Here is a 27,376-nt window from a genome sequence, read left to right as displayed (position 1 = left end):
GAACCTGGGGGCGGGGGTCCAGCCTTGCCTGAGACCTTGACCTCTGGGTAAGGCCTACTCCACTGTCATTCTGCTCCAAAATAGAAATGTTCTTTATATAACAAAACACAACACAACTCCCCTAGATGACTGCCTGAAATTCCACCATTAGTTATGGATTATTTTGGGTTAGCCATCGCCCCTCTCTGGTAGGCTGCAGAATGGCCCCCCAAAGATGTTCATGTCCTAAGCCCTGGAATTATGTTACCTTACATGGTAAAAGGGACTTGCGGATGAGATTAAGTTAAAGATTTTGCAGTGGGAGATTATCCTGGATTATCCAGGTGGGCCCAATGTAATTGCAAAGGTCCTTGTAACTAGCAGGGAGAAGGGGCAATTTAGATAGAGAACAATGTGCACATTAGCCTGGGAAGGGAACACACAAAAAACTGAGAGAGTTTATAAAACGCTCCCACCTACTCCCCCATCAGAGGCAGGAGACCTTCTTCAACCTGCTGGCACCGGGTCTCTGAGGGAACATAGTGGGGACACAGAAGAGGAGGCCGAGCATAAGGGGAGCAAGAATCAATCAGGGCAGAACATGCTTCACTCTGCATCCTTGGGCCAGGCCTTGGGTCGCCACCTGGTGCCCAGACTCTACATTCTCCTGGCCTCCTCTCCAAGGCTCATCTTATCTAGATCATGCCTTCAGGGAACTGAATGTGTCATCTGCTGCTATTTCAAGGAGCCACCAATGCAGCCACCTGACCCTTAGTATTTGCTGTAGAGATTCCTTCTCCCAGGTGGTACTCACAGAACCCTCTGCTCCAGCCAACTTTTTAAAATCTCTGACCAGAGATGGGGAGAGGTTCTTCCAGGTCTCCTGAGTTTGACTGTAAATGCTGGAGATTTGTTAACATAGCAATGAAGAGGAGAAGGATCAGAGTAAAGGTAGTACTGACTATAGAACAAGGGAGGATATAAATATGTATAAATAAAGTTCTACTAGATACCATGCCACAGGCCTCCTGTGTACTATCCTGTTTAATCTTCCCAGTTGGGAAGTTTCAATATTATGGAAAAGGAACTGAGGCACAGAGAGGTTATGTGACTTTCAAAAGGCTACACAGCTAGTTCATGACAGGACTGTAGTTTCAGCCCAGGTCTGACTTTAGAGTCCATACATTTCACTACCACATTATTCTGCCTCCTAAAAATATTTTAAACTAATAATGATGTCTTGGTGTCTCTATCTCTCTCTCTCTCTTTTTTTTTTTTTTAAGTAAGAGGACGGGAGATAGTGAGACAGACTCCTGCATGCCCCCAACTGGGATCCATCTGGCAACCCCTGTCTGGGGCCGATGCTTGAATCAAGCTATCCTCAGCGCCTGGGGCCAATGCTCAAAACAATTGAGCCACTGGCTGCAAAAAGGAAAGAGAGAGAAAAAAGGGAGAGGGAGGAGGAGAGAAGCAGATGGTCGCTTTTCATGTATGTCCTGACCAGGGATCAAACCTGGGACATCTTCATGCTGGGCTGACCCTCTATCCACTGAGCCAACTGGCCAAGGCCTTGATGTCTCATTTTTAGTCAAACAATAGTTTTCTAGGAATGGGAAGGTTTGAGCAAGTAGGAAAAGGATGGGAGGCGTGGCAGTGGAGAAGGACATGTGATGTGTATGAGGGGCCTGCCAACTGGTCACCACTAATGTAGGGAACTTAATAAAGTGGCAGACCGAGACCAGATTACCTTAATCGAAACATAAATAACTTTGGACTTAACATTTCATCTTAGAAATTGAACTTGAACTTTATTCTTTTCCAAGTGCAGTTTTATTTTTGACCAACTTTCAAACGTTTTGCTAATTTTCTCAAAATAGTTTTGCATTGCTGCTAGTTTTCAAAGCAAGTTTTAAGGCCAAAGAATATTTTTAATGTGATTTCAAGTTGCAGACATCAAGGCTTAGTGGAACAGACCCAGGGGTTGGATGGGCCTTGGGAGACCTGGGTTCTAGTCTCAAACTTGTTTAGGCCAGTGTGGGTCTGCAGAGATCCTCACTAATGCTCAAACAAGGTGTCTGGAGCCAGGAGACATGTGGAAGTGTTTGGTTTTTTATAGGACTTAGCTCCAGGTCCAGCCCTGTTTGCTGGGTGGAGGAGTGAGAAGATTTTATGCTGTGGAAATTGCTTCAGGCCTTTGCACTGGGCCAGCTGAGAAGGGCAGGGGCACCAGTGTCTTGGCTTCTGTCCTCTGCTTGACTGAGTCACAGCAGCTCCAAAAACTGGTCCCCTCAATCCCTGGGGAACTCCAGAGGGTAGGCCTGGGTGACTGAAGACAACACTGCTCCAAACAAGCCCACTCCCCAAACGAGAATAGACTGACATAGGACCATCAGTTGGCAAAGCAGAAGGAAGCCCAGATTTGTGGGCCCTGAGGGTCACACACACTAGCCATGGGCCCATTACTTTGAATAAGATTCCCCAGAGAAATTGGCATAAAAATTGACACATAGATTAATGGAACAGAATAGAGAGCCCAGAAATCAACCCAGACATATATAGTGAATTAATTTATGACAAAGGAGCCAAGAATATATGATGGGAAAATGACAGTCTCTTCAGTAAACGGTGTAGGGAAAACTGGACAGCTACATGCAAAGAATAAAATTCTACCATTATCTTATACCATACATAAAAATTAATTCAAAATGGATTAAAGACTTAAATGTAAGGCCTGAAACCATAGAACTTCTAGAAGAAAACATAGGAACATAGGTAGTAAGCTTCTTGACGTAGGTCTTGGCAATATTTTGGATTTGACATCAAAAGCAAAAGCAAAAAAGCAAAAATGAACAAGTAGGACTACAATAAACTAAAAGGCTCTGCACAGCAAAGGAAGTGATCAACAAAACAAAAGGCAACCTAATGAATGGGAGAAAATATCTGCAAATCATATGTCTGATAAGGAATTAATATCTAAAATATACAAAGAACTTAAAAGCAAAAACAAAAAACCTGATTAAAAAAATAGGCAGAAGATCCATATAGACACTTTTCCAAAGATATACAAATGCCCAAAAGGTGCACGAATAGATGCTTAACATCATTAATCATCAAGGAAATGCAAATCAAAACCATAAGATACCACCTCATACCTGTTAGAATGGCTATCCTCAAAAAAAAAAGAAGTGTTGGTGAAGATGTGGAGAAAGGGCAGCCTTGGGCACTGCTGGTGGGAATGCACATTGGTGCAGCCACTGTGGAAAACAGCACAGAGCTTCCTCAAAAAAAATTAAAAGTAGAACTACCATATGATCTAGCAATTCCACTTCTGGGTGTTTATCCAAAGAAATGAAAACACTAACTCAAAAAGATATACACACCCCCATATTCATTGCAGCATTATTTACAATAGCCAAGATATGGAAATAACCTAAGCGTCTATCAATACATCAGCAGATGAATAGATAAAGAAATTGTGATATATTATTCAGCTATAAAAAAAGAATGAAATCTTGCCATTTGGGAGAACATAGATGGACCTCAAGGACATTATGCTAAATAAATAAGTCAGACAGAGAAAGACAAATCCTGTATGATCTCATATGTGGAATCTAAAAATAAAAAAACCAAGCTCTATGATAACATTATACGAAGTGAAATAAGTAAATCAGAAAAAACCAGGAACTGCATTATTCCATACGTAGATGGGACATAAAAGTGAGACTAAGAGACATTGATAAGAGTGTGGTGGTTACGGGGGAAGGGGGGAGAGGGAGAGGGAAAGGGGGAGGGACACAAAGAAAACTAGATAGAAGGTGACAGAGGACAATCGGACTTTAGGTGATGGGTATGCAACATAATTGAACGACAAGATAACCTGGACTTGTTATCTTTGAATATATGTATCCTGATTTATTATTGTCGCCCCATTAAAAAAATAAAATTATTTAATTAAAAAAAAAAAAACCAATCTCATAGACACCAGGAACAGGGTAGCAGTTGCCAGAAGTGGGGGTGGGGGTGGGGGTGGGAGAAATGGGTAAAGGGCATCAACAACAATAGCAAAGATTTTTTAAAGATTAAAAAAAAGGGGGGTCTCCAGAGAGCTCCTGTAAAAACAAAACAGATCCCCAGGGGCTATCAAGTTGGACTTTCTGAGTCAGTCCAGGAGTGAGGCCTGGGACGCTAACAAACTCCTCAGGGGATTCTTATCAATAGCAGCCAGCTCCAATCGCTCTACTTTTCCTGGGGAAACTGAGGCCCAGAGAAGCCTTCAGCCAGCCATCAGCTGAACCAAAATCAGAAATTAGATCTTTGGACCCGCTCCCACACTTGGTATCATTTGTATTTTTACAATGAACGTGCGTCGCTTTGCTGTTCTCATGTGGTCTCCAGTTAGAATGGACTGCCAGGTTTACACAGGTCTGGGATGCCAGGCACTGCAGAATGCCACAGTGGTCACTGGGCACAGGCCACCAGCTCTTCCAGGGCTTGCTCGCGACGGTTGCCATGGACCAGCAGCACTTCCTTGATCCGGTCCTGCTGGAAGCCCATGTCACTGAACTGTTCCCAGAGGCGCAGGAACTCCCCTGCCTGAGGGAGGGGAGGCAGAGAGGGTGCTGAGGCTTGGCCTCCACTGTGGGGAACCGCCCGCCCCCTCTCCTCCCACCACCCTGTGTCCTTTGTAACTACTCCCAGAAAGCTTTGGCCCCCACAGACCAGGTAAACCTGATCCTGGCCAACACCTGTGTTACCCCTGTGCTTCTGAGGAGACATGAGCGTGGACCTCTCATCCTGTGCCAAGGAAGGAGGCCCCAACCCGGCCACTGCTTGGTCCTGGCTTTACTCCCCCACCCCGGCTCACTCCTGACTGCCTATGCTTGGGTGTTGGGGCAGGAAGAGGAAGAAAGTCAACTACTGGTGCCCAAGGATGCACAGCCCGGGGCCCCTGCCCAGGCCCCAAACCCAGCCCAGGTTTCACATAGTGCAGCCTGCACCTCCCTTCCTCCTCTGGCCCCAGTGCTTTAAACCAGGGGTAGGATTCAAATACTTTAACAACCGGTTCTCTGCCCTAATGACCCTTTTAAGTATAAAAAAGTGATATACCAAAAGGTAGTTTATTATTTCTTGCATTTAATACTTAAGTAAGAACAACAAAAGAGGTACACAAAACTAGATTATGTTATAAAAAAGAGTTTTAAAATATGAATGAAAAAATAAATAATACCTGACAAAAAACCAATAAAACTGTTATTTAAGATATTTCCAGTGAGAGCTTGTCACCTCTGGTCATTTGGCACTTTTTCTCTTTACATTATATGTTTACTGAAATAACCAATGTGAGAGAATTAAAATGTAGAATTTCATCAAAGGTATAATGAGTTTTATGAAATGAATAAATAAATATTATAAGCATAGTTCTGTCAAATTTATGGACGGAATGAACATTACTACGGGCACTTAGAATATGCTGTTGTGCAGATGAACATTAAAAAAGAGTGAGGAAGGTAAATTTGTGATTTCCACATTGAGCAGCTGCCCAGGGCCCACCTTAGAGAGAACCCTGATTACAAGTGCCATTGTAACAACTGCTTCATGGAACTCAACAAAAAAATTAGCTATCGGTTCTGCCAGAAATGGTGCAAACCAACTGAATCCCAGCACTGCTTTAAACTTCCCTGCCTCTCCTCCCGCCCTCTGTCCCTCAGCCTCTGTGACCAGCTGCTCAGAGAGCACGCACCAGCTGCTGAGTGTGGACAGGTCCATCCAGCACTCAGAATCACTACTGGGCCCACAGCTACCCATACTCTGGATTCCGAGTAGGTGGCAAACCCTTTGCCCAGGGAGTTCAAGCATTTCTGTTCTGCCTGTGGCTCCTATGTGGTGTCTCACAAAGAGTGGGCATTCGATGACACTTGTGTTGATTCAGCTAAATAATACAAAAAGCCTTGCCTCTGGTTTCCCTACCCTCCTCCTCCCTTCCCCTTCCTTCCTTCATCTCCCTGGGCTGTCTCCTTCTCCCCAGGGCTGAGCAAGCAGACACCAGTGCGCCCCTGCACCCAGGTCCATGTGCACCCCCATCCCTCCCCTCCCCTAGTGCCCAGGCGGGCGGCCCAGCTGACCTGGCTCTCAGAGAACTGGAACATCTCCATGGCCTCCTCCACTAGGCCCTCCTCATAGCCCTGCCGCAGCAGCCGGTCACAGGCGCTAAGGTAGCTGAGAAACTGGGCCGGAAAGAAGAAGGGGCGATAAAAGGAGTGGCAGAGGCAGCAGATGAGATGGAGGAGGTACCCCAGGAACTTCATTAAGGTCTGAGCTCAGGCCTGCTGGTTAGGCAATCCACCACACAGGACAGGGCCCCAGAAACCCCGTGAGCCAACAGAAGAGAAACAGAGGCCTCTCTAGAGACCTGGGGACAGGTAGACAGCAAGTCTTCACCAAATATGCCAAACTGGGGGGCTGGAATCCAGGAAAAGGGCTGTCAGGGTGAACTACGGTGCTCCCAGAACCTAAGCGGGGAGTGGAGCATACCTGCAACACAGGGGTCTCACCTACCACCCACCTAGCCCGCTCGCCCTCCCTGGGGAGCACCTAACTGCTTGAGGGTACCCTCCACACCTGTGTACCCCCACCCCACCCCTAGACACCGAGATCTCTGCACCCAGGGCTTCGTGAGCGCCCACAGTCCTGCATCAGTGCTGGAAAGAAGAGGAGACAGAGGAGGCTCTCACAGGCCTGAAACCTGTTCAGGTCACTTCCTGCTTAGTCATCAGGGCTGCTTTTATCATGGGGATGAAGTGCTGCCTCCCAACCAGGCTCAAAGGCCTGCTCCTCCCCTGTCAGTCACCTCAGCTCCCCCCCCCCCAAAATCTCTGTGTATCTGGCTCCCAACCAACGCCAGCCTCACTCCTACCCGGGGACCCTCTCTGCCCCGTTTTCAGGGTGCCGTGCTTGGTGCTCCCACAGAACATACAACGTTGTAACTGCTCTGCTGCCTTTCTTTTTTTTTTTTTTTTTTCTTTTCATTTTTTCATTTTTCTGAAGCTGGAAACAGGGAGAGACAGTCAGACAGACTCCCGCATGCGCCCGACCGGGATCCACCCGGCACGCCCACCGTGGGGCGACGCTCTGCCCACCAGGGGGCGATGCTCTGCCCATCCTGGGCGTCGCCATATTGCGACCAGAGCCACTCTAGCGCCTGAGGCAGAGGCCACAGAGCCATCCCCAGCGCCCGGGCCATCTCTGCTCCAATGGAGCCTTGGCTGCGGGAGGGGAAGAGAGAGACAGAGAGGAAAGCGCGGCGGAGGGGTGGAGAAGCAAATGGGCGCTTCTCCTGTGTGCCCTGGCCGGGAATCGAACCCGGGTCCTCCGCACGCTAGGCCGATGCTCTACCGCTGAGCCAACCGGCCAGGGCCTCTGCTGCCTTTCTCATCTCTCATCCACTGACTTTTTGCTCCACGAGGGAGGGCTTGTACCAGTCTTGTTCACCACTGTGCCCCAGCACCAGCATGGCAGGCAGAGGAACTCAATAAATACAAGCTGTGTTTATAAAGTGATTTAAGAACTACCTTCAAGGCGCTCACAGCTCAGTGGGGGAGATGAACCAGATACAGGAAATCATCAGGACCAGGCACATCAAAGCAGGATTTACAGGGAGTCAGTGTCAAATGAAGGTGCCAGGCCATAAGAATTATGGGTAGAAGTGGAAAAGAAACAGGACGGGTTTCTGCAGACCTTCAGAGCTGGGCAGAAAGCACGGATCATCTAGACTAATGGTTTTAGCTTCTGAACTATCTAATCACTTGTCCCAGGATACCTAAACCTTGCTATGAGTTTATTTAGAAAACCACCCAGCCAAGCCCTCTTTGCACACTTGAGGAAACTGAGGTCCAAGCAATGCAGGCAGCTTTCCCAGGGTCTCAGGACTAGGGTCTAGATCACCTGACCTCTTGCCAGTGCCTATCCACCACAGGCCAGCTGCTAGAGGGGCCTGAGCTAGCTTGAAAGTAGACAGGGTTTCTGAAGGTGAAAACAGGAGCGGGGGCAAGAGAGACAGGGAATGCTCCCTTCCCCTCTTAGTTTACCCACAGCAATGGTTCTTGGCCTTGGTGTTGATTGCGGCTACCTAGGAGCTTTAAAACTACCCATAAACCACTGATGTTCGCCTTCAGAGTCTCTGATAGAACTGGTCTGGGGGTGCAGCCTGAGCACTGGGGTTGTTATAGCTCTCCAGGTGATTCTAACATGTAGCCAAGATTGAGAACCACTTAAGGGACAGCGGACATCAATCCATACCACAGGACCCTATGCCAAGCTGCATACCAGAACCATCTACAGATCTTTGATAGGCCCTTGGACATACTCCAGATCCACTGACTGGGCCCCTGGAGAGTAGGTCCCGGGAATCTGCATTTGTACATATTCTGTTGCTTGATCAGATTTGGGGCCTATAGGACTGTAGCAGCCACCTGGCCTGCCTCAGACTCCAGGCTGGGGTCCCCAGCAGTCATTGATTATAAGCACATATCCTCTTTCCATTCTGTTAATAGTGAAAGGGAGGCTCAACGAGGAGCCCTGATATGGCTGACGTCCCATAGCAAGTCTGGGCCTGGCCCCTGGGCCTTCTCCTATGCTACCCGTGCTTGTCCTGCAGGCAGTCAGTGGGCTTTGATCCTTGTAGAAGGAGTGACGGACAAAGCTTATCTTTTGTGTGTCCTCTGTTCTCCCGGGCTCTTCTAAGTGAAGATACCTGATGCCCTCCCTCATAACCATAAAGGATTTATTATAGTGTATCTTTCAAGGGGAGAAGGAAACTGAACCCAAAGGCTTTGCTTAGGTAACAGTGGAATTTCACAGAAGAGAAGGAAATATTAACTTGGTGGGGGAAGACAGATGAAGTCATCCAATGGCCCTTCAGGCCCACCCCTCAGAGCCTAGCCCCTAACTTCCTACCAGGGAAAAAGGCCACCCAGAGATCCAGCAGGCCAGGCAGGTGGTCAGTCTGTGTCTGGAAACACAATGTTCCTAGAGCAGTGGGATTCTTCCAGGCCACCCACAGGGAGGCCAGTGCCTGTGCTGGCTCCACCTAATCTTCAGCTCTCCAGAGCAATGGCCTGGGACCTCAGCCTTCACAAGTCCTAGAGACTGGGGGGACATTACAGAGCCCCCTCTGTGACTCTGAACCCTAACAATCCTCTTGGCCACGGTCCTGACTTTCGGTGGCAGCTGAAGGTGAGGGCAACTTTAGATCCACTCTTAAGTCTCAGATCAGCCTGAGGTGCTGCCCTGGAAGGTTCTCACACAGAAAATGAGAGAAAACACTGCGCAACAAAGACTCGCCGTTAAATGAGCCTCAGTTTCCTCATCGGCAAAGTGGGGACAGTAGTAGCAACCTTGCAGAATTAAGAAGACCTAATTGTATACTCTCAGGTTGAGGGACTAGCACAAAGAAGGTGTTTACTAAATATTAACACCACTAATGACTGATTGATGCAGAGATATAAAGGTCTGCCCATCTCAGCCCCACTTAGGACAACTCTGAAGTGCCATATATGCTCCAGGACTGTGGGGTGGGCTGATGATGTCGCTGAGTCTACAAAGCTCAACTTCTCCATCTACTCACTCCTGCTTCTGTCCACTCCTTTCTCCAGGAGTTGATCCCAAGAGCCTCCTTAGTAACTATCCTGCATGCCAAAGTTCATCTGAGTCTGCTTCTAAACACCCAGTAAGCACCCAATAAATACTGTTGACTACATGGATAGATGGGAGATGGAAAGAGACGAGTATGGGTAAACCATTCACTGAGGAAAATGGTTAGAGCTGTACCATTCAATATGGTATTCAGTAGCCACATAGATGTAATTAATTACAATTAAAAATCTCAGTCATACTAGCCACATTTTAAGTAACCATATAATCACTAGTGAATACCTGGACAACAGGTATAAAATCTCTCTCACTGCAGAAGGTTGTACTGGGCAGCTCTAGAGAGATTCTTGGAGGCCCAAAGCTCCAGCCCCCTGTATTTGGGGCAGAAACAGAAGAGGAGTAGAATTCAAGATCCTCCAAGTGGGCAGGGGGATTCCTGATAAACTCCTATTGAGAAAATAGCATTCAGATCTAGACACTTGCTTACAATCTCCAATAATTAATGCCACTCTGAGATTCTGCCTCTAAAGAGAAGGAAACAAAACTTCTTCAAGTTAAAGATAAAATCACGTGACTTCCCACCTGGTTCCAGCCCCACAGCCCCCCAGCTCTGAACAATCACTCACCTGGCTCAGGCTCTGCCGCCCTGTCGCCTGCAGAGCCACGATGGCCCTATGCAGGGGATACCCCAGGGCAACCACTGGCCCAATGAGGTCTTGCTCCTCCTGGCTAAGGGCGGACAGTAGGTCAGCAGAATCAGGGTGTGCTCTGTGGGTGATGAGAGGTCGGGGCTCCTGCCCAAGAGGTGGCAGGCAGGTGTATGGGCTGAGGGACTGAAATAGAGACAAGTTGGATGTGTCAGCACTGGAAGCAACATCTAGCTGGGCAGGACATTTTTAAAAGTGTCTTTGCATGCCACCTTTATACAGAGTGTAGGGCTAATGCTGTGGAGATCGTGGAGTTCTACAGACCTGGGTTCAAACCCCAGATATCTACTGCTTACTCAGTTTACTTATGTGTACAATGGAGGCAATCATACTGGATACCTTAAGGGTTGTTACAAGGCTTAATAAGGCAATGTGAGAAAAGTAATTAGCAAAGGACCTGGCATACAGAAATTGTCAGTACATGATTAATTTCATCTACAGCTTAGAACCAACCCTGCCAGAGAAATTGGATAGATCCATCCTATTATCCCATTTACAGATATTGAAATCAAGATTCAGAGAAGTTAATGACCTGGTAAGCAACACATATTTGGGACCAGAACCTGACTCAAAATCAAATCCAGGGTTCTTTACCCCCCACTTTAAGGGGGTCTTCCAGCCAGACCCTCACTCTTGAATTTGGCTGGGCTGAAGCTTAGAGAGGCATAGAGCAGGGTAGGGACTGGACGCAGATCCTGGGCTAAGATGGGTGACTTCAGGGCACTTTAGTTGGTCTGGGTGGCATCAACCCTAACATCCCTCCCCATGAAGAAGCGCCTATCTGCCAGCTCTGAACAGACTGCCTTGTGCCCTCCTCCCCAAGGAAGCCCAGCTGCTGCCCTCGCTCCTGGGGCATGGTACATGTGACATATGAATTCCTCATCCATCCCCATAGCTCAGGGGTTGTCTCCGATGACCTCACCCTTGGGTCTGCTCTTTACCCCGAGAGGAAAACATCCAAAATCTTAGGATAAGTCTACTCTGGTGACCTTGAAAAAGATTCTTAGCTGTGCTCTGCCTCAATTTTCTTCTCTACAGAAAATCTGCTCCAAACTGTGCCCTCCTCCCCCCAACACACACACAGGGTTGTGGCTAGAGTTATATTTAATCTGGATCAGAGAAGAGCCATCCTGGCATCAACATCTGGTCTTTGATGTGGGCATGGCTAGTCCAGGTCACAGAGCCTCTTCTCTCTGTTTTCTCCAAACATCTGTGGGAATGGTTGCTGGCTGTCTTTACAAGGTAGAGAAAGGATGGCTCAGAGCGCTTCGCTGACTTGTGTAAGATCACAAACCAGTGAGTAGAAAAGCCAGTCTTTGAGTCTCTTTTGGATTTAATTTCATGTTGGCCTTTTTCTTTTGCACCTATGGGCTTTACTGTGGGGCAGCTGGGAGCCAGAAAACTGTGCCCTATTGATATCTCCTGCTACCAATCCTGACCCCGCCCCCAATCTGCTTGAATCCAGACTGTGTGGAGTTTCATGTTTATACAATTTAAATCTCTTTAAAAAAAAAAAAGACAATTATAACTATAAAATTAGGTACAGAGCTTTGAAAGGAGCAAAGTCAAGGGCCTGAGGTGTAAGCTTCATTGATTTCATGGTATGTTCATTTCTGCTCCCCATTCTTCTGGGTAAGCCTTCTGTCCTGAAGCCTACCCAGCCTGCAACAACCTTTACCTTTCTCAACACCTGATCCTTCCCCCTATACAGTGCTTGTCTTGTCCCCACACCACCTTGGGCAACACTTCTGGTCCAGGGGTTTGACCTTGTCTCTTCCAGCCCAGTGTCTGGCAGGAATTAACTGACAGTGACAATACCTTGACTCAACCTATAGCTCACCCCGTTTACAGCAAACTTCGCTCTCTGGCAAGCCCTAGATTTTGAGTCACATTAATTAATTCAGCAGACATTCATCGAGCACCCCCTATAGGCCAAGTCTGCTGCTCTGGAAACAAAAAGGAACGGTTCCAGCCCCTGCCCTAGAAGAACTCATATTCCCCTGGAAGAGTGAGACAGGTACTGGGTAACTTCAATTATGTGACGTGCGCCCTAACAGAGGCAAAGCAGGCACAGCGGGGGTCCTCTGAGCAGGGAATATTCTTGGCAAAGGGCCGCAGGAGAACAGCATGGTGAGAGCAGCGGTAAGGGTAGGGAGGAGTGCAGAGAGGAGGGGACCGAAGCTGTGGACCAGACTGGGAACCCAGACTATGACTGCCTTGCTGCTAATCTGCGGCGCTGGCCAAGCAGGCAAGTTTCTTACCGCAACCGTGGGCTTGTGGCTCCGCAGTGGGGGCATGGCACCGGCGGTGGAGGGCCGCGGGGGTGGCACAGGTACACTGGGGAGTCGGGACGTGGGAGCCTGGGGCGGCTCGGGGCTGGGGCAGAAGCTCAGCGCCCGGTGGCGGATGCGCTGCAGGAGGACGCGGGGCCTGGCGGCCATCCTGCCCTCAGAGAGCCTCTGCCGGGCACTCGCCAGCTCCGACCTCACACCGCGCAGCACATCCAGCGAGCACCGGTGATGGCCAGGGCTGGGGCTCCCAGGAGCGCTGGGCTGGGGGCTGCAAGGACCCAGCTTCTCCTCCACCGCAAGGGAGGCTTCTTCCTCTTGCTCTTCTTCTTCCCCCTTCTCGTCTTCTTCCTCCTCCTCCTCCTCGGGCTGCTCCTGGGGTTCAGCCTCAGGGCCTTTGGCTGCAGGTGGCATAGGCACCAGCCCGCATTCCGGGCTGACCAGCAAATGCCAGGCCGGAGGGGCTGATGCTATCCCAACGGCGTCGTCGCATTGGAATTGGCAGGGTCCCCAGACCACAGCCTCCACCCAGAAGAGAGTCCTCCTCTCCAGGCTGAAGTCATGCTGCTGAGAAAGAGGCTGTGTGTGACTCGGCCATGTAAACCAGGGACCCAGGGCACACGCCTCTCCCCTGGTCTTGGGGGACCCTGTTTAGCCACAGAACTTGCCAGATTCCCACAGCTTCCAATCCTGAGCCCCAAGCAGCCATCACAACCCACTCCCACCCTCTGTTTAAACTAGCACGGGGCAGATGGATATCAATCACAATTTAATGGTAAACTGCATGAAGGACAAAGTGAAGAATAGGTTAATAGGATGAAATGTGGTGAAATCTAATATCTAAGTCCCTTTGCCATGTAGTATGTAATTAAACAGTAGCAGCTTAAAAACTTTCTCCAATAAGACTTGTTCTTAGCAAAGGCGTTCACCCAGCACCATTTGCCAGTAAGCAGTCAGCCCTGGAGGCCTGCCCAGGCACATAAACCTCCCAACGAGTAACACCTTCCCCCATCCTGGCTGCCATCTGAGATTACTTTGAGACCCAGGAAATGTAAAGTTCCCTAATCTTTGTTAAACCCTACTTAGTACATTTTAGTGTTATTCCTATTTCTAGATTATGAAAATAAGGCTCAGAACATTTCATTTGCTGGAGGTCAGATTGAAGGTGAGTGGCTGAGCTGGGATTTCTCTGTGCATCAGACTGAGGGGCTTTATCCACTACATGTCGGGCCACCTAAAAAGGCTATCTGGAGCCCACACAAATAGATCAGGCAAAAATAAAATATTCCTGCTGCCTATCTTTCAAATTAAGAAACAGGAATATAAACAGCCATGAAAAGTATTAAAAATTTTAAAAGGCAACTTTAATGCTCTATGATAGACAATGAAGGAAGAGTCTGGGAGAAGTAGCATGTGAGGGAAAAGGAGGACAGAGAGAAGAACACAGACATGCTAGGGTCACAGGCACTACTCCCTCCCGCCACTGACATGACCCTAGGTTGGGCAGAGGAGCATAATTTAAGTTGGTCCAGGGTGACTCCCTGACTGAAGAAGTCAAGGACCATGTCTTAATCCTCTCTGTGTCCTCAGAGAGGACAGGTGCAGGCCTGGCACAGAGAGGACATTGGTAAGTGTGTGCAGAACACATGGTTATAGAAAGAGATTGGAGCAAAATAGACGAGTTGTGAAAAACGGAAAAGGAAAAAGACAACTTCAAAACTAATGAAGCAGACTTGCAGAGAAAGAGACTAGGAGATAAAGAGACAGCCGGTGGGACCTAGGGAATAAAACGACACAAAGACCCAATAAAAATACCAACACCTGTAATTTGTGGAACTAAGCAAGATGATTCTCAAGTTCCTATGAAAACTATGAAAAACAAATAAATAAGAATAACCAGAAAAACTCTGGAGAGAAAGAGATAATAGGACTGACCCTACCAGCTGATTTATTATATTATAAAACATCAATAATTAAAACTATGGTACTGGTACACATAGATTATGGAAAGTCTAGAAATAGACTTTAATATTTATGGGGCTTTAGTAAATAATAAAGATGGTATCTCAAGCAATGGGAAAAAGAACTAGCCAATAAATGGTGTTAGCTATCTGGAAGAATATAAAGGTGGATCCATTCTCACATTGTATATGCAAGGATAAATTCCAAAAGAATCAACAATTCAACTGTGTGCTGTGAAACTATAAAACTAGGAGAAAGCCTTTGTAACTTCAAGTGGGAAAGCCTTTCTTACTCTAAATCAAAATCCAGAAGCTATAAAAGTTCACACAGGCATATGTCCAAAATCTGCATGGCAAATACTCCTTCTGGTCAAGGTCAAAGACAGATGACAAACTAGGGGGAAATAGCATTCATATCACAAAGGGCTACCTTTACTAATATAGGGAGATCCTAGAAATAGGTAAGAGAAAGACCCACGGCCCAACAGGAAAACGGACAAAAGATAATATGGACAGTCCATTGAAAAGGAAATACAGGCCCTGGCTGGTTGGCTCAGTGGTAGAGTGTCAGCCTGGCATGCAGGAGTCCCAGGTTCGATTCTCGGCCAGGGCACACAGGAGAAGCACCCATCTGCTTCTCCACCCCTCCCCCTCTCCTTCCTCTCTGTCTCTCTCTTCCCCTCCCGCAGCCAAGGCTCCATTGGAGCAAAGTTGGCCTGGGCGCTGGGGATGGCTCTATTCTATGGCCTCTGCCTCAGGCGCTAGAATGGCTCTGGTTGCAACAGAGCAAAGCCCCAGATGGGCAGACCATCGCCCCCTGGTGGGCATGCCGGGTGGATCCCGGTCCAGCGCATGCAAGAGTCTGTCTGACTGCCTCCCTCCCCGTTTCCAACTTCAGAAAAATACAAAAAAAAAAAAAGAAAGAAAGAAAAGAAAAGGAAATACAGATGGCTCTTAAATATGGGTGTTGGGAAAACAAGTTTGTAATAAGTGCTTTTTAGGTTTTTTCGCTTGTATTGGGGCAGCACCATGTGTGTATAGTCTATGAAAGGTTGCAGGTGTTTGCTCTCAGGGCAGCAGATTGCAAATTGCGGATTGCCTGCCTCCACCGGGAGGGAGGATTGTTTGCTATTGTTTGCTGGAGAAGGGGTATTTCTGCCAGGTCTGTTTTGCTGAGGAGTGCTGAGGCTGGTGGGGGCCTTTGAGTCCAGGGAGTCCAAAGAGAGAATGAGTCCAGTGAATCTGGAGTGCTGAGGGGCTTGGGAGCTCTGAGTGAGAGGGAAGCGGTCTTCTCTGCCTGTTTGCTTGTCTGCCGTTAGGAGACTCTAATAAACAGAATGAATGGCTCACCTTTTTCTGGCTTCACAGTTCCTTTACTGTCTGCCCTAATCCAATGTGAACCTGCATGGCCATAGCACCGGCCCCTGGCCTTACAACAGGAAAAGCTGTTCAACCTCACTCACAAGAAGGCAAAATAAAACTACGCTAAGATACTATTCTCCTATTCCTCGGCAAAGACCCAAAGACAAAGACATTCTGTTAGGTATGTAGGTGGAACAGGCCTCTTCTAGTGTGCTGGTTGGGATGTAAATTAGTATAACCCCTATGGAGAGCAATTTGGCAATATACTTCAACAAATGCAAAAGGCCATTTTCAATACTTTTTCCTGAGGCATTGTTTGTAATGGTAAAACAAAGGAGAGAACCTAAGTGTCCATCAAAACCAGACTTGGCGGATAAAGTCCAATGTATCCATAATAGTGCAATACTTCAGTGAAAAACAAAACTAAAGAAGCTTTCTATGTACAGATATGGAAGATCTTAAAATATATTAAGTGAGGCCCTGGCCAGTTGGCTCAGCGGTAGAGCGTCGGCCTGGCGTGCGGGGGACCCGGGTTCGATTCCCGGCCAGGGCACATAGGAGAAGCGCCCATTTGCTTCTCCATCCCCCCTCCTTCCTCTCTGTCTCTCTCTTCCCCTCCCACAGCCAAGGCTCCATTGGAGCAAAGATGGCCCGGGCGCTGGGGATGGCTCCTTGGCCTCTGCCCCAGGCGCTAGAGTGGCTCTGGTTGCGGCAGAGTGATGCCCCGGAGGGGCAGAGCATCGCCCCCTGGTGGGCAGAGCGTCGCCCCCTGGTGGGCGTGCCGGGTGGATCCCGGTAGGGCGCATGCGGGAGTCTGTCTGACTGTCTCTCCCTGTTTCCAGCTTCAGAAAAATACAAAAAAAAAAAAAAAAAAAAAAAAAAAAAATATATATATATATATATATATATATATATATATATATTAAGTGAAAAATCAAGAACAATGTATATAAAATGCTACCTTTGGGATGAAAAAGGGAGGAAATAGCTGTATTTGCTTGTATATACAGACATAAGAATCTCTAGAAGAATATACAGTGAGTAACAGAGTGGCCTGTGGTGGGGTGGGGAGGGGAATAGAGCAGAAGGGAAGGCAATGGTGGCAGGGTAAGCAAACTGTGTCTGGGGGCCACACTGACCCCCTCACCTTGTTTTTGTAAATGAAGTGTTATTGGAACAGAGCCATGCCCATCTTCTCCTTTCCCTAATGTCTGTAAAAACTTGGGCAATCACTCAAGTCTGCTCTTTCCCTACAATTTTTACTTCTGGCCCTTCATAGAAAATAATTATCGAGTCCCGCTCTATGACTATATATACTATAAAATGACAAAACAGACTTGAAGAGGCTTTAAATATGCAAGGAATGGGCTGGCTTTAGCTCAGTGGTTCTTTTTTTTCTTTCTTTTTTTTTACAGAGACAGAGAGAGAGAGTCAGAGAAAGGAATAGATAGGGACAGACAGACAGGAATAGAGAGATGAGAAGCATCAATCTTCAGTTTTTCGTTGCTTCACCTTAGTTATTCATTGACTGCTTTCTCATATGTGCCTTGAGGGGGGGGCACAGCAGACCAAGTAACCCCTTGCTCAAGCCAGTGACTTTGGGTCCAAGCTGGTGAGCTTTGCTCAAACCAGATGAGCCCATGCTAAAGCTGGCGACCTCGGGGTCTTGAACCTGGGTCCTCCGCATCCCAGTCCGACGCTCTATCCAGTGCTCCATTGCCTGGTCAGGCAGCTCAGTGGTTCTTTCGAGTCAAGCTTGCTTGTTAAATATGCAAGAAAGGGACCCTGGCTGGTTGGCTCAGTGGTAGAGTGTCGGCCTGGCGTGCAGAAGTCCCCGGTTCGATTCTCGGCCAGGGTACACAGGAGAAGCGCCCATCTGCTTCTCCAACCCTCCCCCTCTCCTTCCTCTCTGTCTCTCTCTTCCCTCCCGCAGCCAAGGCTCCATTGGAGCAAGGATGGCCCGGGCGCTGGGGATGGCTCCATGGCCTCTGCCTCAGGCGCTAGAGCGGCTCTGGTCGCAACAGAAGCGACGCTCTGGATGGGCAGAGCATCGCCCCCTGGTGGGCATGCCAGGTGGATCCCGGTCAGGCGCATGCGGGAGTCTGTCTGACTGCCTCCCTGTTTCCAGCTTCAGAAAAATACAAAAAAAAAAAAATGCAAGAAAGGGCTCCTTGGAAAGGAGCAAGGTGAAGGGGTGGGCATGGGCTTTGGGATCTGACAGACTTCTGTTGGAATCCTGGCTGTATCACTCACAAGCCATGAGACCCTGTGAGAGCTCCTACTTGTGCTCTCACTTGGTGGAAGATTTGATTTCCTGTGCCATGGAGTAGAAACACCCAGCTGCTGAAAGGGTCATAGAAATGAGAGAGAAGAGTAAACATGTAAAGAGCACCTAGCATGGGCTTGGTGCATAGCAGGTGCTCAATAAATGGTAGCTGTTATTTTCCCCCTTTAGGCCACTATAGGTCTATCTGGTACTCTAACCACCATAGATAACATTGTTGTTATGGGAAAATGCATTTCAAGTTCTTAACATGGGGAATACAGCTCAGTGAACTCAAAGGACTGATCAGGAGAGGCTGTAAATCATACTTAGAATCTCATCTTTCTCTATTTGTTAGTTTGGCCAAACAGTAAAAGAAATGGAGGCTCAGGCAGGGAACAGGCTCAGGGGGTTGCAGGTGTTCACCCTACAAGCAAGAGGTCAGCAGTTGGCTAGGACACTAGTCATGGACTTGGCAGAATGTGCCTTGTTTCTGCTACTAGGAGAAGAATAGCCTCTTCCCAGCCTGGCTTGAGTTCAGCAGGAAGGGAAAAGCTGTGGTAATCCCACCTCCACTGGAGCTCAGTAAAGCAACAATACAGGCTCCTGCCAGAGTGAACACCCACAGCACAGGCTGCCTGGGGAGAGCAAGAGTTCCTGCCCCACACAGACTGCTTTGGGCTTTAAGAAGCTTATTTCAGCTCTGGAAACCTCTGACCTGAGGAGCCTCAGCGCAACTCCAGCTCTGCAGATGAAGCTAACTGCACCACTACTGCTGCTGTGCCCAGGCCACTCAATCCTCTCTACCTGACTCCCCAGGCCTCTCCTTCCTGGACTGTGCTCTCTGCTCCTGACTTCCCACAACCCCTTTTTTTGTCTTCAAACATCACCTGTTTGGTGTCTCTCACATTGCAATCCTGCTCTTGGCTAATATTAAATGATCTGGAGTCAGAACCTGGATTTGTGTCTTGCCGCTAATTTTGGCCAATTCATTTCCTTTTTCTGGGCCTCGGGTTTCTCATGTTCCTCAAATTATTCCACGAAGCACTTTGCAGACTGGAGAATAAGCACGCAAGAGTCTGAGGACTCAGCCCCAAGAGGCCCAATGCCAGCTCCACAGTTGTTTGCAATCTTATTCTTTCATTTAAAAGAATTCATGTGGCCTGACCGGGCCGTGGCTCAGTGGATAGAGCGTCGGACTGGGATGTGGAAGACCCAGGTTCAAGACCCTGAGGTCGCCAGCTTGAGCGAGGGCTCATCTGGTTTGAGCAAAAGCTCACCAGCTTGAGCCCAAGGTCGCTGGCTCCAGCAAGGGGTTACTCGGTCTGCTGAATGCCCGCGGTCAAGGCATGTATAAGAAGGCAATCAATGAACAACTAAGGTGTTGCAATGCACAATGAAAAACTAATGATTGATGCTTCTCATCTCTCCATTCCTGTCTGTCTGTCCCTGTCTATCCCTCTCTCTGACTCTCTCTCTGTTAAAAATAAATAAATAAATAAATAAATAAACAAACAAAAGAATTCATGTGGATTTTGCCTTCTACCCCATCATACATCTGTGTAATAATTTAAATGCACTAAGTTCCCCTTAAATCTTCAAATAAACTTACTTCTCCTGGAAGTTAAATAATCATGTTTATCCTGAGGCCATATATTATATGACCACATACACTGGGCCATATCCTAGTCGGTAAGCCATGGGGCAAAGGGCGCTTTAAGGGTGCCTCTAGGGAAGACATGGGGCACAGTAATCCTTTCTAATGTGTCCCGTCCCAGGTAACTGCATTTTAACAGAGGATTCAGGAACTAATGTAACCCAAAGGAGTGAATCTAATGGTAGAATTTTAGACATGGCAGCAAGCTAATAGGGAAGGGAGGAAACAGAACATCTGTGCTATGACCCTCAGGCACTTTATATAGGTGACCTTCCAGTTATCTGAAGGCTAAAATAAGACCCATTCCATAATCCCCATCACCAGGCAACCAGCCTTCCTCATGAAACACCTTTTCCTCTTAGGTTATTTCCAAACTCCATGGAATATACCAGAGCAGGCCTAGCTGCCCTTTAAAATCAAGGAACAAGGTCCCATGAGGCTTAGCATCAGACCCACAGACGCAGGGACTAGGGCAGGGGTCCCCAAACTTTTTACACAGGGGACCAGTTCACTGTACCTCAGACCACTGGAGGGCCGGACTATAAAAAAACTATGAACAAATCCCTATGCACACTGCACATATCTTATTTTAAAGTAAAAAAAAAAAGGGGGGGGGGACAAATACAGTATTTAAAATAAAGAACAAGTAAATTTAAATCAACAAACTGACCAGTATTTCAATGGGAACTATGGGCCTGCTTTTGGATAATGAGATGGTCAATGTGCTCTCACTGACCACCAATGAAAGAGGTGCCCCTTCTGGAAGTGCGGCGGGGGCTGGATAAATGGCCTCCGGGGGCCACATGTGGCCCGCAGGCCGTAGTTTGGGGACCCCTGGACTAGGGGATAGACAGACAGACAGAGAGAGGCACTCACCATAGAACCAAGCAGAAGCTCCCTGCAGGCTGGGACACTGAGTTCTGGCCCTGGAAGAAGCTCTGTGCCTATCACAAAGCCATTGGGCACCTTGAAAGGGACATCATCGAGGGCATTCATTCTGTCAGAGGAGTGTGGAGATGCCTGAGCAGGCTGAGCAGGCTGCCTGGTGGCAGGGAGAGAGCACAGTCCTGAGGACTCTGCTCAGGTCTCCGGTGGCCTCAGTGCTCTGTGTGGTGACTTAGCTGAGTCCCACACAGCCGAAAAGGAAAAGGTGAAGTGGCCAGTGCTGCATAAGGGAGGAAATGAATAAAAACAAGAGCATTCAAGCTGACCAGAATTCACTATTTCATGTTTAAATCTAACTCTAGGCCATTGTTTCCCAAAACGTGGTCTATAACTAGTTCTAAAGTCTCGTGTCAAAAGAGCTTTCAACACCCCCCAAAAGTGTACAGTTTTTGTTAACCTAATAAACATCAAAAGCAGTGGATTAGAATCTTAAAAAAGAGTTTTCACTCAAACGTTTAAGAAAGAAATATCAAATTACAAAACTCTTCCAAAAAAGAAGGAATACTTTCAAACTCGTTTGGCATCACTTTAATACCAAACTTGACAAGAAAATAAGAGGCCAATCTCATGAACATTAACGAAAAAAGCTTAACAAAAATTACTTTTAAATAAAAAATTTAAAAGATACCATTTATATGAAATTTTTAAAAGATAACTTTTATATTAGCATCAACTACCTGGGACTCAATATAACACAAGATGTATAAGATGTCTACACAGAAACTATAAAGGGAGGATCATACCATAACCATGGGCTCTAAGACTCAATATTATAAAGATATGAATTCTCCCTGAATTGATTTATGGATCCCACGTATCAAAATTCCATCACTTTTTTTGGTGGAAATTGGCAAACTAATTCTAAAATTTAAATGAAATGTAAAAAGAGCGAAGAAAAGCCAAGACAATCTTGAAGAAGATGCAACAAAGTTAGAAGATTTATACTTCTGGATATCAAGACTTATTTTAAAGTTACTGGAACTAAGACAGTGCGGAACTGACACATAGGACTTACGAAGTGACCGATAGACCAGAAAAGAAAGTCCAGAAACAGATCCACACATACATAGATCCTTAATTTACGAGCCTGCAGAGCAATAGGAAAATGAAGGTCTTTTCAAGAAATGATTCTGGATCAGCAATTTTCAACCTTTTTCATTTCACAGCACACACAAACTAATTACTGAAATTCTGTGGCACACCAAAAATATCTATTTTTTTGCCAATGTGATAAAAAAAATAGGTATAATTTTGATTCATTCATACCAGATAGCTATTGCTGTATTGGCTGCTGTCATTTTTCCTATTTGACGATCTAAGGGAAAAGAGGTCAGTGCCCCTGACTAAATAGTTAGGTACTGCATATTTTAAAAATTCTTGTGACACTCTGGTTGAAAAATCACTGTTGTGGATCAATTTGATATTCATCTAGAAAATAAAAATCTTGACCTCTACCTCACATCATACACAAAAATTAATTTTACGTATACCACAGATCAAAATGCAAAAGATATAAAGGTAAAGCATGAGGATAAAATTGGAGAATACATTCATGGGATTAGAATAGGCAAATATTTTTTAAACAGATGACAAAAATGACTAACCATGAAGGAAAATACTGATAAATTGGGTTGCATTAGAGTTTCTTTCATTCATCAGAAGATAGCATTGAGAGTAAAAAAAAATAGCCTGACCAGGCGGTGGCGCAGTGGATAGAGCGTCGGACTGGGATGCAGAGGACCCAGGTTTGAGACCCCGAGGTCGCCAGCTTGAGCATGGGCTTATCTGGTTTGAGCAAAAAGCCCACCAGCTTGAACCCAAGGTCGCTGGCTCCAGCAAAGGGTTACTGGGTCTGCTGAAGGCCCGCAGTCAAGGCACATATGAGAAAGCAATCAATGAACAACTAAGGTGTTGCAACGCGCAATGAAAAACTAATAATTGATGCTTCTCATCTCTCTCCGTTCCTGTCTGTCTGTCCCTGTCTATCCCTCTCTCTGTCTCTGTAAAAAATAAATAAATTTAAAAATATTTTTTAAAAAAGAGAGTAAAAAAATATATATCACAAGAGTAGAAGGTATTTGCAGCACATGTAACCGACAAAGGACTCATATTCAATATATAACTTCCACAAATCAGTAAGAAAAGTCCCAGTTCAAAAATAGGCAAGAAATTTTAATAGGCACTTCACAAAAGAGGCTATCCAAATAGCCAACAAACATATAATCTAACCTCCTTAGCTATCAGGAAAATGCAAAATTAAAGAATGAAATATCACTACACACATACACACACACACGAACAGACATAATTAAAAAATTTAAAGCCTGATAATATCAAATGATGAGGATGTGGAAACATCTGGAACTCTCGTGCATTGTTGGTGAGAAAGTCAATTAGTATTAGTTAACAGTATCCATTAAAGCTGAAATCTAAGAATTTATAAACTCATTCACACATAGTTTATGGGCCTTTTGGCTGAGATCAAGTATAGTATCTGTTGGTTTAATAATCACAATAACCAGGGATTTGATTTTTTTTTTTTTAATCTTTTTTTTCCTTTTTTTCTTTATTCATTTTTAAAGAGGAGAGAGAGAGGGAGAGAGAGAGAGAGAAGGCGGGAGGAGCTGGAAGCATCAACTCCCATATGTGCCTTGACCAGGCAAGCCCAGGGTTTTGAACCGGCGACCTCAGCATTTCCAGGTCGATGCGTTATCCACTGCGCCACCACAGGTCAGGCGATTTTTTTATGTATTTTAAACAATATTACATAAAAGATTCTGCTGCCTTAAAAAACAAAACAACATGCATTCACAAGAATTCAAGTTCATGACTGCCTATAAAATATACTTTAATCTAGATTTCTGACTGCAGTCTGGCATTTTGCAAACAATCATGTTTACCAGGGAGTACCTCTGGCTTAATATAATGTCATCCCTATCAAGATGGTGCAAAGCCCTGCTGCTAGGGTTCCCTGGGGTCATCCCCATGCCCACATTAGAGCATCATGTGAAGACTTAGAGTAGGTAATCTGAGTGTAGAGAGATCAAATGAGGCCAGATGGGCAAATCCCCTTAATTCCCTTATTTCCGATGTAAACTCATTCTTATCCATATCTTACTGTCTATAAGACTCAAAACACTGTCTCCCAGCACTTTAGAGTGGCTCTCTATGCTACAGGACCAGACAGGTCCCTGTGTGATCAATAAGTTATCTGTCCCATCCCCCTATTCTTACAAGGGACATTGAGGTACAGTGGGTTGTAGAGAACCCAGGAAAGTTAGCAAATTTTGGCATTCTCAGGTTTCTCATTTACATTTTTGGCTATCATTAGAGTTTTGAGCTATGGGGAAGGACCACAGTTTTTTTGAGACCCAAGTAAACTGCCTGTCCACTGAGCAGGTACAGGGCCACCCTTGTCCTTACCTCTGACCCAGCATCTGCATCCTAAATAGATATTCTTTACTCAGTTCTACACCTGCTCTGGAGTACTTTAAGCATTTGAGGGTTCTAGAAATACAACTCTTAAGAATAGCAAGGGCTAGCCTGACCTGTGGTGGCGCAGTGGATAAAGTGTCGACCTGGAAATGCTGAGGTCGCCGGTTCAAAACCCTGGACTTGCCTGGTCAAGGCACATATGGGAGTTGATGCTTCCAGCTCCTCCCCCCTTCTCTTTCTCTGTCTCTCTCTCCTCTGTCTCTCTCTCTCCTCTCTAAAAATGAATAAATAAAAATAATTAAAAAATGAAGAATAGCAAGGGCTACAGTAATCTAATTAGAACATATTCTAAAATGACAATCACTTCTGCTAAATACCAAATGAGAAGTGCAGATCATTAAGTGATGATATTCTTCAAAGGAAGGTGAGTATTCTAGTCCTTGTGGGGGCTGGGAAGCTTCAGAAAGATGGGGCTTGACCTGGACCCTGAGGGTGGGCCAACAGCCTGTGAGCAAGGAAAAGGGGGGATGGAGAGCATAACTTCAGGTACGGAACAACCTGAGCCAGGGAGCAGAGGTGGGCAGAATGAAGGGGAGACCCAAGTAGATAGTATGTGCTGGGAAGCAGTCTGTAGTAAGACTGAAAGGATAGACTGGGGTAAATACAGCTGAGCAGACCCTAAAGTTTAGGCTGGGTGCTGACTCCATGCAGTAGGCAGTGGAGCAAGTGAGGATACTAGGAACACCAATCTGTGATATTTCAGCAAACAGCATCATACAGGATCTCTCCAACACCAGTCCCTAGGTCTGTGCCCATTTGGCTATCATCTGAGGCTGGGGACAGGGGCAGAGTGGATGGGGGTTATAGTAATCAGTCTACAAGGAACCCAGGCAATGGCATTTTTATTTATTATTATTACTATTATTATTACTAAGTGAAGAAGTGGGGGGCAGAGTGACAGACTCCTGCATATACCCCAACTGGAATCCACCCGCCAAGACCACTAGGGGGCGATGCTCTGCCCATTTGGGGCCATTGCTCTGTTGCTCAGTAACCGACCTATTTAAGAGCCTGAGGTGAGGTCATGGAGCCATCCTCAGCACCTGGGGCCAACTTTGCTTGAACCAATCAAGCCATAGCTGCAGGAGGGGAGGACAGAGGGAGGGAGAGAGAGAGAGAGAGAGAGAAAGAGAGAAAGGGGAGGGGTGGAGAAGCAGATGGTCGCTTCTCCTGTGTGCCCTGACCAGGAATTGAACCCGGGACTTCCACACATGAGGCCAATGCTCTACCACTGCGCCAACTGGCCAAGGCCAGTATTATTTATAAGATCTCCATTATACTCTCTAAATGATTTCATCCTTGCCCATAGCTTCAGTAATCTATATGCTCATACAATAAATTTTCCAGTCCTCTTCTGAGATCAAACTCATAAACACAAATGCCTACAAGGCAGCTCCTCCACGATGTCTCACAGGTGCCTCAAATGCAACATACCCCAAGGAAATTGAGTTTCCCCTCCCCCAAGCTGCTCCTCATCCCCCCAGGATTCTTTATCTCAAGGAATGTCTAAGGTGCACAATATTGGGACTCACTCCCACAGTTTCCTCCCCTTCATTGCCACCCATCTCAAATCCCTGCCAAGTTTTTCTCTTTAATCTCATACTACCTCCATTGCTGTCATGAGAATCCAAGCCCCTATTATTTCTCACCTGGACAACTGGCGTCCATATTTCCTCTTGTGCCCTGTTATTATAATTGTTCTACACACTGGGACAAAAGTGATCATTTCAAAGCAGCAAATTAAGCCATTCTTCTGCTTAAAAGCTTCCAGTCGTTACCAGCTGCTCTAAGAAGCAAAACTCAAACTCCTGACAGGGCTTCCAAAGCCATGCAGTGACTTGCCTCTCCCCTCTCACTGTCTTAATTTATAATAGTTGTGTTGACCTTCAATCGTTTCGGTCTCTGGTCTCTTGATCCAACACAGGGCTCCTACATATGCTATTCCAAATACTTGCTATATTCTTCCATGTCTCTTCCCTACTAGTTAATAGTTGTTCATTCTTTAGAGCTCAGCTGAAACATTTCTTCAAAAAAGCTTTCCCTGACCCCCAAACTTGGATAGATCTACCTTGCACAGTGGCTTTCCAGACATTTTTTTTTTTTACTGTGACTCACAGGATGAAATACATTTGACTTTGTAAACTGAATAATGACAATTCTTACCCTTACTATATATTTTCTACTTCACCTAAATGCATTACACAACACTCAATTTGGGGGGCGGGGAGGCCTAGTTAATCTTATAGAACCATATTTGTCCTTCAAATCACTCAGCACACTTTTTATGATTACTGGATAATATCTTATCTCCCTTAAAACCTGTGTTAGGATTTATTTAGTACTTTGCTCATAGCCCTTGTTTTTAGCAAATTATCTGAACCTCAACAGTCACTTAATAAATATTTGAACAACGAAATATAAAAATTAGTGACTAAGCACTTTTTCTTTTAGCATTTATTAAAATTATAAGTGACTCTAATTACCTGTGTAATCATTGGGCTTCTTTACTCTAGACTCTTAACTCCAGGATGGCAGGAATCCTGTTTGCTACTTTTTATGTCTCTAGCTCTTAACATCATACCTAGCAAACAATAAATAAAAGTCATTTCCCAAGTACAAGTTCAAATCCAGGTGTCTAGATTCTATCAAGCATGAATTAATAATGTTGAGAAGTGTCTCCCTCTGCTTAGTTATGCACTTTAACACCAATAACCTCAAAGACTTCAATCTTGGCTTCAGAAACCCAGTTTATTCCAAAAGGCAAATGGAACCTGCTTTGGAAACAAATTCTTCCTGGATAGCCAGATGTGGCAGGTCAGGAAGTACCCAGAAGCAAACAGTGAATTATACAGAAATAGCTTATTGATTACAAGCATTAAAAAAAAAGAGATTAAGTTGGAAATGCCTCATGCAACCTCTAGTCCTTAATATGTATCACTAATGTTTCATAGCATTTCACATTCCTGATATATTTATTTCTTTGAATAGAATAAGACATAATTTGAACTCACCTTGCAATTCCCAGGATTGTCCCTGCGGACAAAACTCGTACAAGTGAGTGAAATGCTATA

The 27,376-nt window shown here is 46.0% G+C and overlaps 1 protein-coding gene and 1 non-coding gene across 5 annotated transcripts; one reads left to right on the top strand and one right to left on the bottom strand.

The window, feature by feature from the left end:
- Window positions 1-1,767: 1,767 nt before the first annotated feature.
- Window positions 1,768-27,376, bottom strand: UBAP1L (ubiquitin associated protein 1 like). Of its 4 annotated transcripts, none has more exons than XM_066274009.1 (7): window positions 27,317-27,376; window positions 26,789-26,886; window positions 20,742-21,030; window positions 12,596-13,189; window positions 10,254-10,460; window positions 6,102-6,203; window positions 1,768-4,572 (listed from the first exon to the last, which is right to left on the bottom strand). In XM_066274009.1, the coding sequence occupies exons 3-7, from the start codon at window positions 20,859-20,861 to the stop codon at window positions 4,438-4,440; spliced, it is 1,158 nt and encodes a 385-aa protein (XP_066130106.1). In that variant the 5' UTR covers window positions 20,862-21,030; window positions 26,789-26,886; window positions 27,317-27,376; the 3' UTR covers window positions 1,768-4,437. The 4 variants fall into 4 exon arrangements, with proteins under 4 accessions (XP_066130106.1, XP_066130107.1, XP_066130105.1 ...); XM_066274010.1 differs by lacking the exon at window positions 26,789-26,886 and adding an exon at window positions 21,826-21,897; XM_066274008.1 differs by lacking the exon at window positions 26,789-26,886.
- LOC136336819 (U2 spliceosomal RNA) lies at window positions 23,266-23,452 on the top strand. Its single transcript, XR_010731607.1, has one exon. It is a non-coding gene; the product is annotated as a U2 spliceosomal RNA (small nuclear RNA).

Source organism: Saccopteryx bilineata, chromosome 4 (assembly GCF_036850765.1).
Source record: "Saccopteryx bilineata isolate mSacBil1 chromosome 4, mSacBil1_pri_phased_curated, whole genome shotgun sequence".
Taxonomy (NCBI): Eukaryota; Metazoa; Chordata; class Mammalia; order Chiroptera; family Emballonuridae; genus Saccopteryx; species Saccopteryx bilineata.
The sequence above is the reverse complement of the archived record's forward strand: the minus strand, read 5'-3'. Positions and strand labels throughout refer to the sequence as shown.